The 14,767-nt window shown below is 39.3% G+C and overlaps 1 protein-coding gene across 4 annotated transcripts in view; it reads right to left on the bottom strand.

The window, feature by feature from the left end:
- ARHGEF28 (Rho guanine nucleotide exchange factor 28) overlaps nucleotides 1-14,767 on the bottom strand; it is a 284,986-nt gene that overhangs the window by 152,376 nt on the left and 117,843 nt on the right. For all 4 annotated transcript variants that reach the window (XM_033110869.1, XM_033110870.1, XM_033110871.1 and 1 more), the window contains one exon: nucleotides 1,233-1,416. In XM_033110869.1, the coding sequence (XP_032966760.1) occupies nucleotides 1,233-1,416 (184 nt within the window). The remainder of the gene's footprint in view (nucleotides 1-1,232; nucleotides 1,417-14,767) is intronic.

Below are 14,767 nucleotides of genomic sequence, written 5' to 3'. Positions count from 1 at the left end.
TCATTCAAAGTGTGGATATCATCATAAAGATAGAGAACTTTACAGTTGACAAATTATTTCTCTTAGATTATTTTACTAGATACTGATAACCACCCATTGGATAAATAGTATCTTAGGGTTTATCTGTTATTAATTGTTTCAACAAAAATTTATATTCTTTCAATGAATGTTATACACTGACCACTGCAGTGAGTAAAACAGAAATAGTTTCAGCCTCAAATGGCTTTAAGAGGGAGACATATATGAAACAGATGATCACTATATATGTGAAATTATAAATTAAGATTAATAATGTGAATTAATAATTTTAATCACAATTACGACTGTGAATTTATCATAATCATGAAAGACTATAACTAGAAGGAATCTCTGAAGATGTGACATTTAAGCTGAAACCTGAAAGATAAGTAGGGGTTAGGTTTTTTTAATTAACTGTAGCTCCCTATAGAGGGAGCTATAGTTAATTTTCCCTAACTTTTCCCCTAACTCCTCCCCCAAGAAGTGTTAATACCAAATATATCTGTATATCTGTTTATGTCCTATATGTATACAAGGTGTGATCAAATAATACAGTGAATGTTTAAATTTTAAAAAATGTATTACAGTAAAAGACACTTTGCCATTAATCCCCCTCAAAGTACTTCCCCTCACTTCGAACACACTTATCCCATCACTCTTGCCACTTTCTGAAGCAGTTCTGGAAGTCCTCTTTTGTGAGTGTCTTTAGTTGCACTGTTGTGGCTGCCTCGATGCCCTGAATCATTTTGACTTTGGGGAAGAGTGAGAAGTCACATGGTGCCAGATCCAGTGAATAAGGTGGATGAGGACACACGGTAATGTTTTTGTTTGACAGAAATTGCCATATCAGAAGCGATGTGTGACATGGAACGTTGTCATGATGGAGGATGATTTACGGCACACCTTAAAACACATCTTCTCTCAACCATAGCTCACACCCGACTGCACCAAACAAGTTGAAACTTGTCACACACTATTACTAAGCTTTGTGGTGCCGCTTCCCAAATTGAAGATCCCTGCCTTTCTGTTGGATGGCACTCGGCAGCAGCATTCACTGTATTGTGTGACCACACCTCATATCTGTGCTCTATATATGAGAACTAATGGTAAAACATACACCAACATTAGCTTGTGGTTTGATTTCAATTTTTCAGTAATGCTTGGCAGACTTTATAGAAACAGATCAAGAGAGAAACCATCACGTAGCCACTCACTTTGTGATATCTTCAAACAGCTTTGAGTGTCCACCATTTAAAGCTAAGTCTAATGGTGTGGTGCCCTCTTCATTGGGTAAAACCAAAGCCTGGACTCCCCCCGGGAGGCACACGAGGAACTGGGAAAGCTGAGGCAGGCCCCATCTCACAGCCAGGTGTAGGAGAGACTCTCTGTGAAGAGCACCTGAAAAAAAGACAAACCTCTATTAGTTCCTCTGTTTACAAGGTTTGTCTCGTACATTTTATCAGAGACCATATATTTAGACATAGTAAGAATGGCAGAGTTGGAAGGAACCATAAGCATCTAATTCAAACACCCCATTTTAAGATGTGGAGAGGTCAGTGATTTGGCCAAGGTCAGGCAGCTGGTAGGTGCTGGAGTGAAGTCTGTTCATGGCTGGTACAATGTGCTTTCCACCCACTATGGCGCACGTTTGCATCACCTTTTATCTAGAGAAAAGAACTGCTAGTAACAGACCATCGTTTGGAAACAGACACTCACTTTCTAAGGTGTCCTTTAAGGAGTTGGTGCTATTCCAGCAGGACAGGCTCTCAGAGGCCAATGCTGGAAAGCAGCCTCCCTTTCCACACTTTGTCCTCAGAGGTGCTCTCCCCTGATGAGAAACTGGGACAGAAATGGGCTGCATATATCCAGAAAACTGGAGACCATGATCCTTCTCAAACTTCCTATCAGTGCTTTGACCCATCTGTTAAATCCCTGGGATTCTTTCCATGTTGCCAAAGCTAACCCAGTGCTTTGCTTAAAACCCACGGACAACCCAGTGCTTGACTTGTCCCTTTACAGGTGCCCCTTTTCAGAGGGCTCCTGGATGGTCTGTGTGTCTCAGTTTTCATTGTGGTGTTTGCTGCTCTATATTATGGTTGTGTTCTAACTGTATCATCTTACAGGCTGAGGGGGTCCTTCCATCCAGCATCCTATGTGGCAAACTGATGTCATTCAGTATTTGTGGAACTGAATGGCAACTGACTGTTAAAATTTCACTTATTTGTGTATGTTTAAATTGACTTATTTATACAGAGTGTTTGTACAGCTGTATCTGTACACTTGTATTTCTACTGCAGTGACTCAGTGCCTGGGACATAGGTGGCCCATGATAAATATTACATTGCAAATATGTAAAAGAATAAATTTGCTTACATTAAATAAAAACGTAGGCCCATGAACTCCCTAGAAATCAAAGCACACCTTAAAACAAGCCTAATCTTAACAAACTAAACATGAAAATCCTAACACTCGAGATCTTTTGGAATAAGCATGCAGTAAGAATCTGAGCTATATACACCCTCTAGTTAACATAGGCAAGGAGCGATGGGCAGGGATGTTATTGACTGTATTTGTGATCTGAAAGAGATCCAGACAACACTGCCCCCCACTGGGGTGACAGGCCTCAGAGGGTAGGGACCTGCTCTATCTTTTCTCCCAGCACAGTGCCTGGAACATGTTATGTGCCCCATAAATATTTGTCTATTAAATGAATAAATAAATGACCAATGGGTCTTTCCATGGTGAGTACCCATGGAAATTAGCTTTTAATAACTATAGTAATTTGGATCTGCAGCTGCTATTTGTAGCATCTGTCATTCTTTGTTCTGCCTCTGACACCTCTCAACTAAACTCAGAATACAAATTATGTACTCCCCTACACAAGCTGAGGCGGTGAGGACAAAAACACCGACTTCTCCGCATAGCCTCCTGGCCACATTAATGGGATTTGATTATCCCATTGTCTTCAGTAGCATAACTTTACTATTCTACTTACTTACCCAGGCAAATGACTGACTGTCCATTATGGGAACTTCCTTTAAGACCCACCAACCCTTCTCAACACACAATTTAATCCCTAAAACCAATGTTTAACTATTATATCATAATCCACACCCAATCCTCATCAAACACCCCTCCCTGCCTACCACCTTTTCCCTGTATTAAAATTCAATCGTTAAACCAAACTTCAAGTTCTCTATAAATTCCACTCTTGCCTTCCACATTCAAGACATCGCTAAGGATCTGCGGAAGGGGACTTCTTTCTCCCTTACCACAGCAGGCAATAAACTCAGCTGTCTTACCAGCAGGCGGTGGTGATGCTGTTTGAAGAGCCGGCCTCCAACCAAGCCCTAGTTTGAAACAACCAGGAAATACTCCACGGCACATGGACTCAAAAGAAAACGGCTTAGTTTACATTTTTAATGAATTTATGCTGCGATTTCTATATCTGGGTCAATGAACATAAGGCCTCATATTTTAAATATGTAAATGAGCCCGACTTCACTGTACATTTGTTCCATCATCCATCTGTACGACACAGCACAGACTCCCCTCCCCGCAGTGAGATGACATCTGAAATGACTAAACATCTAAATACAGACATGGTGGCGCACCCTTACCAGACATTTCTTTAACATACTCGAGATCTTCCAAAGAGCTGTGTTGGCTATTAAAGAACTTTGATTATTTTATACTTTAAGTTTTTGATCTTTAAACACATTTTATCAGAAAGTAGTGTTTTTATTATTAACAGATTCCCAACAAGGCATGTTTGATAACATTTCCATTTGTGTCCTTCCTAAATAATAATCATGAAGAGAGTTGTTAGGATCAGGTAACAAAACAGACACACATGCGGACATCCCCCTGTTAGCATGAGAATGTCATCAGCCTCACTAGGATGGAATTTCTAGGCCACAGATCCCCATCTAAATCTGGTGAGAATGTCCCATGGTTACGCAGGACAATTTTCTTCCAAGAAAAAATATGACCAAAAGGGAACATCCGAACTTTCTGCATTCCCTTTTAGAGCAATACCATTGATAAAGGTAAGTATGGTGTCAACCATTTAAATGGGCTCCCTACAGTGCCTGGGGCACTGCCCTAAATACCTGGGGTTCACTGTATTTAACCTGACCCACAGTACGAGTGCGGGGAGCAGTTGTTTCCTCTACCAAGAGAGCTTTCCAGGCCTGTTCTGCTAGTGCAGCTCCCTCTTCTCTTCCTTCTGGCTCCATCCTCACATCTTGTCCAATGGGAGACAACAGTAAACATGTGGGACTGGATCACACTCTCTCCTCTTTGCCCACATCCCTCCCTCTTCCAGAATCTACCCACTTTCTGGGGAGGCGGGAAGAGTGGAGAAGAAAGATCTTCTAATGTCTGAAGAAAACAAAAAAGCTGACCAAAATGTTTTAAGAAGAGAGCTTTCTCATTCAGTATAAAAGTCCAGACAGAGAGCAGAATCAGGGAAATAGCTTGAAATAGGAAACATCATAACATATATACATTATTCTGCTTGTTATAGAGTTTCAGATTCTTAACAGCAGTCAGGAAAACAAGCTTTGGAAAGAGGTTGTAGTATTTGGCAGAGGTGGAGGTGTTTAATTAAAATGAAATCTTTTTTCCCAAATAAATAGGTGTCTTCCTGTTTAGTTGGCGCCAGCAATTATTTGAGCCAATATAACTCAACAGAATTACTAAGAATTGCTCTAATGGCAAACATTAAAAGGTATGACCTATAACACCCTGGAAATAAGATCACCCAGACACAAAAAGGAACTGAGCAGGCTGGGTCATTCAATCAACATTCCCATCACAGCGTAAGGGAAGTTCATCTGCTCCAGACAGAGAAGGAGGCTCAACGACTACGCCCCACTCTTGCCACACCTCAGTTTCTCTGCCTGGAAATGAGGCTGTCACATCAAAGACCCCAGGTCCTAAGAGTGTTCATTCCTGCCCTGGATTTTTCAGAATCAAGAGTGAAATACAGCACACACCAAGAGACCTTGCAAAGTACCTGAAACACAACAGCAGGGCTGGCCATATAGTTTGGTTATTACTAAAGGAAAGTGATTTTATTTACTGCTCAGTCCAAATTTAGGGTCATTATCATACCTACACAAGATCTAACTATGCCTTTCAATTAGCAATAAATTAAGGCTAGGAAACTGAAAAATAAATTACCAAGCCCTCAGGAACTCACATTCACTACTAGAGAAAATGTAAATGGGTACAAACACTTTGGAAAGCACAGTGGCATAATCTCATAAATTTTAAGAAACAACTGAGCAATTCCACTCCTACATATAAAACCTAGTGAGGACTATGCTTTTTTTGTCCATTTTACATGGACAAAAACGTAAAATGGTCAAAAAGAGAAGTGATCTTGATGTCCATTGGCAATCGAATACATTGCACTATAATCATACACTAGTATTCTAATAGCAATAAAAGTCAATTAGACTCACATAGAAGAAACTAAAAAATATAATGTTGAGGAGGAAAAGTCATAAGAGAATATACAGAATACATTTCAATTAATATGAAGTTTACAATAGTAAAAACTAAACCATATTATTTAGGCATATAGAGGTAGCAAAACTATAAGGAAAAGCAAGGAAGTGGTTACTCTAAATAAAAGTCAGCATAATACCTCTGAGGGGAAAGAACGGAATGCCACCGGGAAAGAATGAGGGGTGTTGGTATCTCTGGGGTCCAATGGTGTCTGTAGGTCTCTTCCCCTCTACAACCCCCAAAAACACACAGCTGTGTTCAAGGTCCTCCCCAGAACAATTCAAACAACTTCTGGGGTGAAGTCCAAGCATCAATCTTTTCTGAAGATTCCTAAGTGATTCTTATGCAAAGTCAGGGTTGAGACTACCTTAAATAAATAAGAGGTTAACAAAATCCATATCTACGCCTCCTTTTTATACCACTGTCTTCCCAATCAGGTCTCAATATCTATTAGGTAAAAAAGTTTCACCAATGAATAAGAACAACAACAAAAAATTGTGACTTTTGCAAGTTATTTTTAATCCATATTACATGCTGCTAAGCCAGGATATAGCCTTAAACACTGAGCAAAATATTAAAGCTAAAATGAGACAGGGACAATAATCTGGAAGCAAATGATATTTTTAAACACAAGTTACTTCAGAAGTACCTCCACTTTGTGGGGTTTAGTAATGTTTCATAATTCCTGAGTAGAGCCATTGGAATGTATTCAACACTAAATTTATGAAGAATGGTTCTTTTTGAATTCACATAAATCCAACTCATTAAAATAAGTCCTACTCTGGTTTCCAAAGCCACACATACATATTTCATGGAGGTCTACATTTCTGCATTTAAGTCATTCCGTAGATAAACATTGAATGACACTACTATTATATGTCAGGCCCTGTGGACACAGAGATGGACGTGGTCCTTGTCTTTGGAAAGCATACAGCCAGCCCACTTTTGTTCAGAGTAAAATAAACACGTGTATCTGGCCCATGAAGTCAGTGATGAACTATAGCTCTAGGATGAGATACAAAGAGTGTGGATAGAAATAAGGAAACTATCTGACTTACAAGAAAACTGTGCTGCAGGTTAATTCAACCTACATCATGTAGCATGATTTGAAAATTTACCGGTTTATAAAATGCCAAAAATGATGAGCAAATAGTAAAGAGAGAAAAAAAAAAAAAACTATCACCAAAAATGTACATTGAGAATGGAAGAGAGAAACTGGCATGAGCGCCATACACGATCTCTGATATTTTTTCAGGACTCTCAACGAGATGTCGTGTCTTAGGATAGCTGCCATTTAGATAATCTAATGAGGGCGTTGGTGTGTGTATAAACAAATCACCCTTCCATACAGAAGATCAGAGGTTGGTGAGTCCAAGGATTAGAGTATAAATACACTCCTAGGAAAGACACGGAAACAGAACATCCATGGAGCACAACACCAGCATGGCAGGCATGGTTGGGTCATAAAGCCAAAAGGCAGAAGTAAAACAAGCATAATGACAGGTTTTACCTTCCTGAAACTTCTTTTCTGCACATTTGAGACACTCAAATTACAACCACCCCTGACTGAAAATAATCTGGGAAAACACAAATCACACACACAATTATTCCAGAAAATTTGCATTGTAATATACAATACTGGAATGCACTTTGTGGATTTTGCATCTCAGATGGGTTGGTTATACTTTATTTTACCTCATGGAACTAGTACTAAATCAACTGAAACACTAAAAAGTCATTATCAGACTCAAAGACGGCAATGTAATTTCTGGCCTTCACAATCTGGGGACATTTCCAGACTGAATTATACACTATGAACATCAATACAAGATAGTAAGAATCCAGACACAACACTGTATAGTGCAAAGGAGGAAAGACTAAAAGGGTGGAATGTCGGGATTTGAACACACAGAGATGTAGCTTTGGGCAGACCACCTAATTCTCAAGTTTCAAGTTGCTTGATCTGTAAAAAGAAAAGTGATACCTGCCCTGCCTACTAGTCAGGATTGTCAGGGGGCTATAAGGAAAATAACACATGGGACAGAGTTCTCAAGAACTAGGAAAGCCAGTATTGGGGGAACGTAGTCATACATAGTTATCTGTTCTTTTAATACAGAAAAATATAATAAACAGTCACTAAAGTGATATATGATATGTTAGAGAACAGTTTTCCTGTGCTTATAATTTAAAAGCATAATTTAAAGGAACTAGCTGTCTGCTTAGGAGGCACTATAATTACATCAACGTAATACACCAGATGTGTCATTAAGACAAATGTGCTTCAGACCATGCCTCGGGCATAAGCAGCAATTATGTCACACCTCCTTTCCAGCCTGTGCAGTCATTTTTTTTCATTTGTTAATATTTCTTCAAGGCTGATTCACATCCAGCATCAGTTATTCGTTGGATATTTGCTGACAGCCTACCGTGTACCAGGCATTCTTTGCTCTACCTTCACCCTACAGGGACCCTCCCAAAGGACCCACCAGGAACCCTGTTCTGTTTGGGAGACAAATGAAATACAATGCAGTCTAATTTGATTATTGACCAGCAGACAAAGTGTTGACTCATCATATCTTGGAAACGGCTTTTTGAAGTCTGAATGGGGAGTCTGAATTCAAGCACAACCAGGAAACTAGCCATTCATCTGAGTCCAGGCAGGGTCCACTCACTGCCTTTGCACTGAAAGCCGGAGCCCCAAGTCCGAAGACCCAGACTGAGAAATATTAAACTCTGGAAATAAGCTATAACTTCAATGGGGATCTCATCTCCTGCTTCAGCATGGGGGCACCCTCAGCAAGGGATATTCTGGTAAGAATAGGAAAAGATAAATGGGATAAACAAAACTGGAAATCAGCATATAAAGTGCCGTCTACCTGGAGTGAGGGTGGGGAGGTTGGAAAAGTTCATTAGAAATTTAGATGGACAGCTGTTATGCATGAATGAAAGCAAAAAAATGAAACTACCACAACCACCTTTATTTCTTCCTTACTAGGTAGTGATGACTATAAAAACTTTATATTCCTGTGTCCATCTAATATGTATTAAGCAATTTACATGCTTTATCTCATTTAATCCTGCATGAGGTAGGGACTATTATCATTCCTATTTCATAGGGGCAGAAACTGAGGCTTGACACAATTATGCAATTGCCCAAGCTCACTCAGGTAGTAAATGGAGCATCAAGGATTTGAACCCAGACTTTTCTGTCTCTAAAACTAAGTCCTTCATTATTATATCTCCCATTAAGCAAATAAATAATTGGGCAAAATAAGACAAAACCAAGAAGAGAAGGGCAGAAAAGGCAGAACTGTCTTTAGAATTTAGAACTGTCTTTCAGAATTTATTCAAATCAACAAATTGAGAGTAAAGAAAAACAAGCAGAAGGAAACTAAGCTACATCAATCCTAAGGGCCCAGGGTCACACCCCACAATCCAGTTGTTGGCCTGATATGTGATTACACATATGCGTACAGACTCACACACCCCACGACAAAACTGCCGAATGAAAGCTGCTACAGCTACCGGTGGGGAAGAGAAAGTAGGTATGCGGGTATCATCCTAGGGTAGGATTACAGAAGATTTTGAGGGGTTTCTACATGTATAACTTCATGCCTACATCAAGGCCCATATTTGAAAGAGTCAAGACAAGGCCTTGTAAAGTTCATTTGGGACCAGTAAAGGGGCTTGGGGGAGGGGGCATTGCAACAGGACACAGGTCATTTCTCTAAGAACATGCCATCACTTCTGGCTCACTGCCCACCCCCTTCCCCCAGGCCCCTCCCAGCCATCTTCTTCAACCACCAGTCTTTTAAGCTCCAAACACTGGTAATTTTAAAACCAATGTTCTGTTTATTTTTTAAATAAAATAGTACAAGGACAACTGCCAGCATTCAAATCCTATTAAAGAAATCTAGGAAAACAGCAAAATTTTAACTTTTTTCCTTAAAATAAGTATTAAGAGACTTCTTGGCTATTATCATTTTCAAATTCCATTTTAGTCCCTTGTATGTAATCAAAAACTGTTATATGCATCCTGCAACATTTGAAGAGTTTCCAGAGAAGAGAATCCAGGAATGGGACTCGATCCACCAGAGGTAAATTTCAAAACCTTCCACATTTCCGGATCCTTTGGGAAGCGAATTAGAGTAGAATACTTGAAAACAAAAGCTTCCACTTACATTTTTTTTGCCTTGAAAAAGATGAGAGAGAGGGAAAAAGTAACCTGAATGAAACCCTCTGCTCTGTTCCCCAGATGTGAGAGTAAATATGTAATTCTCTATTGCAGTCTAAGGGCCACACTGGTGCCAGACAAAAGTAGGAAGATTACTTTTTAAGGAAGAGTTTAAAAGAAGAGCCTTTTCTTCTTTAAAACATAGTATCTTCAGCAAAGAATGTGCTTAATAAGAGTTTACTGACTTAACTGGAAACTAAATCTAAATAATTGAACAGGGAAAAAATCTTTTTCCTTAAGAATTCAATTCTGTATCTAATTCTTTACCACCAAAAAAACCAATTCCTTAAAAATGAAAAGCTTAAAAACGGACAGAAGACAGAGAAGACATTTTTAAATTAAGGATTTAAAACTTCACAATGATGCACATTTGTGGGCACGTGCATGGCTAAGTGCTGTGAAACAATTTTACCAACTTACCATTGGACCTATTTTAAAGAGCATTCGCTTCACCACTAGCATTTATCCAGTGGGTTACCTTGGCAACTGAAGGAATGTAATACCAGCTTTAAATGTCAGAAAAGAAAGTATGGAGGTATTTGGCCCTTTCAATACTATCAGGAGCGATGAAAAGCTAGAAAACAATACTGTGTGTACACAACTGCCTCCAAAATGTCAAGATTTCCAAGAAAAATATAAAATCCCAGAATCAGTCAATACCTATAATTTCAAAACTGCATTAATTTCATTATGCATTAATTTTAAAACTCCTCAGATATTTTTCTTTTTTTAAGAAAAACCTGGAAACTTCTAGTTGGTAATACTTTTGTCCTTTCTGGGTCTCCTACCCACTGATATTTCAGCTGATGTTATTTCAACTTGCTGTCCAGTACAAAGTTTGGGGGCAGAAACACAAAGCTGACATTTCATATGGTCTGTGGGCCAAGTCATAATTCAATGTGCCATCTCCTGGTTAATAAAGCCTGGAACACAGCAAAGTGGGGACCAACCAACAGAGCCGCCAGACTCCTGAGCCTCATTCTGCTGGCTATTTCTACAGCCAGCAAATTGTGTTCAAGCATAACAACATCAGCCAAGCTCCATTTCAAGTGTTAAACAAATCTTGCTTTTTACTGGTTACAGATCTCTTCCCTCTATTCAAAGAAAGATAAACAGATATTTTCCTCTGTCAAACATTGCTGGCCCATACCTTCCCTTCTCCTGTTGCCTAGAAAGAAGGTGATGGTTTCGAGTATGTAGTTTGAAACAAGATGTAGATGTTACAGAAAATTGGCAGTTCCCACCGAGTCTTTCGTAATGAACTGTTAATTCTCACTTAATGGCTTTTCCTGCAGATAAGAAGCAATATTATGACTGCTCTTTAAACTCCTGAGAGAACACTAAACAATCAAGACACATTTTAACAGTTGCTGAATAACCCCTACTCTTATAAACTTTCTTCCGTAGTCCTTTTGGCCCTCTGCATTGCTTTCCTCTTTCCCTATTAGTTGTAAAGTGTAGAAAGACAAACATTCTCCTTCAAAGGGAGCTAATTTATGAAGACTCTATTAATAAAGCAAAGCCTCATTCTAACCATTCTTCTTCTTAGTAACAGCATCATGTTACATAACCTGTACATTAAACTTGGGTCCACGCCAAGGATTTCACTTTTCCTTTAAGTCACTATTCACTGCACCATGACTTGTTTTTGCACAGATACTGTTCTTGGATTTGCCCTTCCAACATGGATTCTGCAACTCATGAACCATTTCTCTTATTTCTGGATTCAAATTTAAATCTGTGGTGATTGCTATAACTCCATTAGTGTTACTTGCACAGTAAGGAGCAGACTTTTGGCATGGATGGTTTTTGGAATCAATAACTACATTGATTCTCTAAGCCATCCTTAGTAGGTCCTACCAGTTGCAACAATTAATTGTCCTTGGGGACAGCTGTCCAACCCACCATACATCTACAGAATGAAAAGTGGGCTCGCCAAATATATCAGCTGTGTTTCCCTTTATGCCCAAGACAAAAAGGTTGCAAAAGCTCAGTTGGCTTACCTTAAAAACCGCTTCCATTCATAGAACCAATTATAAAGGCAGGAGGAAAGTTTGACTCTTTAAAGTTGAAAAAGCAATCTAATAGATAAACTTTGCCTTGTTTTATTAAAGATTTTAGTATGTTTGCCCTGCAGATTCAATTCATGGTATCACCTTTCTTAAATGTTCTCACCACTGAAAGGAAATGGTAATTATGTGGTGGAATGGAGGTGTTAACTGATGTAATGGTAATAATCACTTAGCAATATGTCAATGTATCAAATCAACACACTGAATCCCTTACACTTACACAAAGTCGTATGTCAATGACATCGCAAAAGCTGGGAAAAAAACAGGTTTTGTCATGTTTTTATAATTGGTATAGTGAAGAGTTCCATCTCTCCCACAACAAAGAACGTCTACCTATAATGAGACCTTTGAATATATGAACTAGTTTTACCTAGAGAACTGCAGAAAAGTCCAAATCGGTTTTTCAAAATATTAACAGTTTACTTTGGGGGAAAAAAATGTCTTGAATCTTCAAATTGTTGCTATATATTGGTTTGTAAGTATAAATATATATATGAGAGAGAGAGTATCTATAAATATATATGAGAGAGAGAGAGATACTCTCTCTCTCTCATATACATGCCTGTTTCTTTTAAGCAAGTGGCCTTTTTTTTGTTGTTAAATCAGAAAACATAAACGGGACAAGCTCTACCTCTTCCATAGGTTGTGAGACGAGCTACTATGTCCCCAGCTCAGTGTCATCAGTCCCCTGAGATAGTATTTGTAGTCCCTTTGGGCTCTGTACTCAAATAGCAGTCATCCAAGTGGTGATGACAAGCTTGGTGCTTGCCAGCCATGTCAAGCTTCTGGGAATACAAGCGAAGGAAAGTAATTTCGTTGAGCAGGAAGAGAAGACTTTAACTCAAAAATTATCTGAGCACCAACAGAATAAAACAGAATATTTTATCCCAGTTAACCTAATTGTCAAAATTATGTCAATTTCTGAGAAAAGGCTTCTGGCCAAAAAACAAACAAGCAAAATCCCCAAGACAGAAAAAAAATTAATTGTGAAATTTTATTGGATAATTATTATATAACTTTTCAAAGTTTTACTGCAAATATGGGGTCCTAAAACCCTGTAAAACCTTTTAGAATGAAAATTTTTTCCACAAAAGAATGGGTTTAATTTTATGAAATAGGAATCCAATTTTATTTCTGGCACAAAATTAAATAAAACCGGGATATTTCCTTCCCTAGGACACATAACGAAGTTGTATTGTGAGTAATGATGGTAAGATACAGGGCCAAAAAAAGGCTCTGCTTTTCTTTATGAGACACAACAGTCCTTTCAGATTCTGGCTCTTCTCCAGGATCTCAGGCCTTCCTGATAACTCTCAGTGATTGAAAAGAAAAAAAGGGATTTATTATAAAATACAAGGAAATACATTAATGCTTCATTCAGATTCTTCCATGACAAAGTCATTACAGAAATCAATACTCATTCAGTAACATCTCCATTTATGCACCACCCCCCCGCCCAAAAGCAAAAATAAATAAACACAAAGAAGTTTTAATAACTATGAATAGTGAAGGTTTAAATAGTTTTTGGATCAGTATTGAAAGAAATAATTACCAGGAAAAAAACTGTTTCCACTTACAATGCCACTCCCACTAACATATGATAAACTCCAGTGGGCCCCATGCCTCAGTTTATTTCTTTGTTACTGTAATTAATTTACCTTGAAGACAAGCAACATTAATAAAACATGTACACTAGAAAAAGATGCATTGAGCATTTAAGAGATTCTGAACTGCTTAGAGTAAAACTCTACTCAGTTGAAGGGAAGGGACCAAGATGGAGACAGAGGAGTCTTCTGAACTTCCCTCCTCCTATGGAAGCACCAAATGTACAGCTGTACACAGAGCAATTCTCTGAGAGAAAGCCAGAAACTAACTGAATGACTCGTACACACAAGATGAATGAGAAGATACCCACATCGAAACGGACAGGAAAAGCTGAGACACACTCTCATCATAAACCCCATTCCCAGCACAGAGCCATAAAATCAGAAGGGAACACCCAACTCCCAGCTTCTCCCAAAGGAGTAAAGGATTTGGATCACATATCTAATACCCCAACTTTTAAGGTTTACCCCTGAGGGATGGGACCCCACAACACCTAGCTCTGAAAGCCAAATGGGCTTGAATCCATGAGTCCCACAGGACTATCACAAATAAAGAAGCAGTTCTCAATGGTCACCCAAACACGAACCATAGCTATCTCTCCAAGGCTTGGCGTAGGGGGAGCAAGCAGAAACACCCATCTCCCAGTCTTTCTCTGGAAGGGAACTGACTGCATACAAGCTATTGCCTGAGGGTCCAGCTTCTAAAAGCATGCATCCAGGGGCTGGCTGGACCCCAGGGGAGCCAGTGGGCATTCCCTCCTCACTCAGCTCACTCCGTCAATAAAGCCAGATCACCAGCATCTCTCTGGAAGGAGCTTGTAATATATCTGGCCAACCAAGGACAGGTTCTCGGCTCACCTGGTTCTGATAGCCAATGGGCTTGCATTCACGAGGACTGTAGTGGATAAAGAAGCAGCTAATGGGTGCTCACATGACTACTCACTGCAGCTATCCCACCAAGGTTCAGCACAGAAGGAGCAAGCAAAAAAAAACAAAAACAAAAAAATCTTATCTCCCAGTCTTTCCCTGGAAGAGGTTTCACTGCATATTTTCCCAGCTTCCACCTTCTAATCAGCCTGAATCTAGGTGTTGAGTGAGATCCTCCCCTTCAGGACACTGATGGGTCTTGGCACACCCTCAAGTACCAGGGGCCACTGAGAACAAAGACGGAAACCTAGACAATCACAAAGGTTTCAGAGGGACCATAAGTTTGGGCCAGACTGATTGACGAGTTTCATTTCCTACACAAGACCAGTCTGTCCAGACTGGGAGAGATGGTTATTTTATGTAATGCACAGAAACCAACAGAAAGCCGTGGGAAA

The sequence above is a fragment of the Rhinolophus ferrumequinum genome, chromosome 7 (genome assembly GCF_004115265.2).
Source record: "Rhinolophus ferrumequinum isolate MPI-CBG mRhiFer1 chromosome 7, mRhiFer1_v1.p, whole genome shotgun sequence".
Lineage (NCBI taxonomy): Eukaryota > Metazoa > Chordata > Mammalia > Chiroptera > Rhinolophidae > Rhinolophus > Rhinolophus ferrumequinum.
Note: the sequence above shows the minus strand (reverse complement) of the source record. Positions and strands in the feature narration are given on the sequence as shown.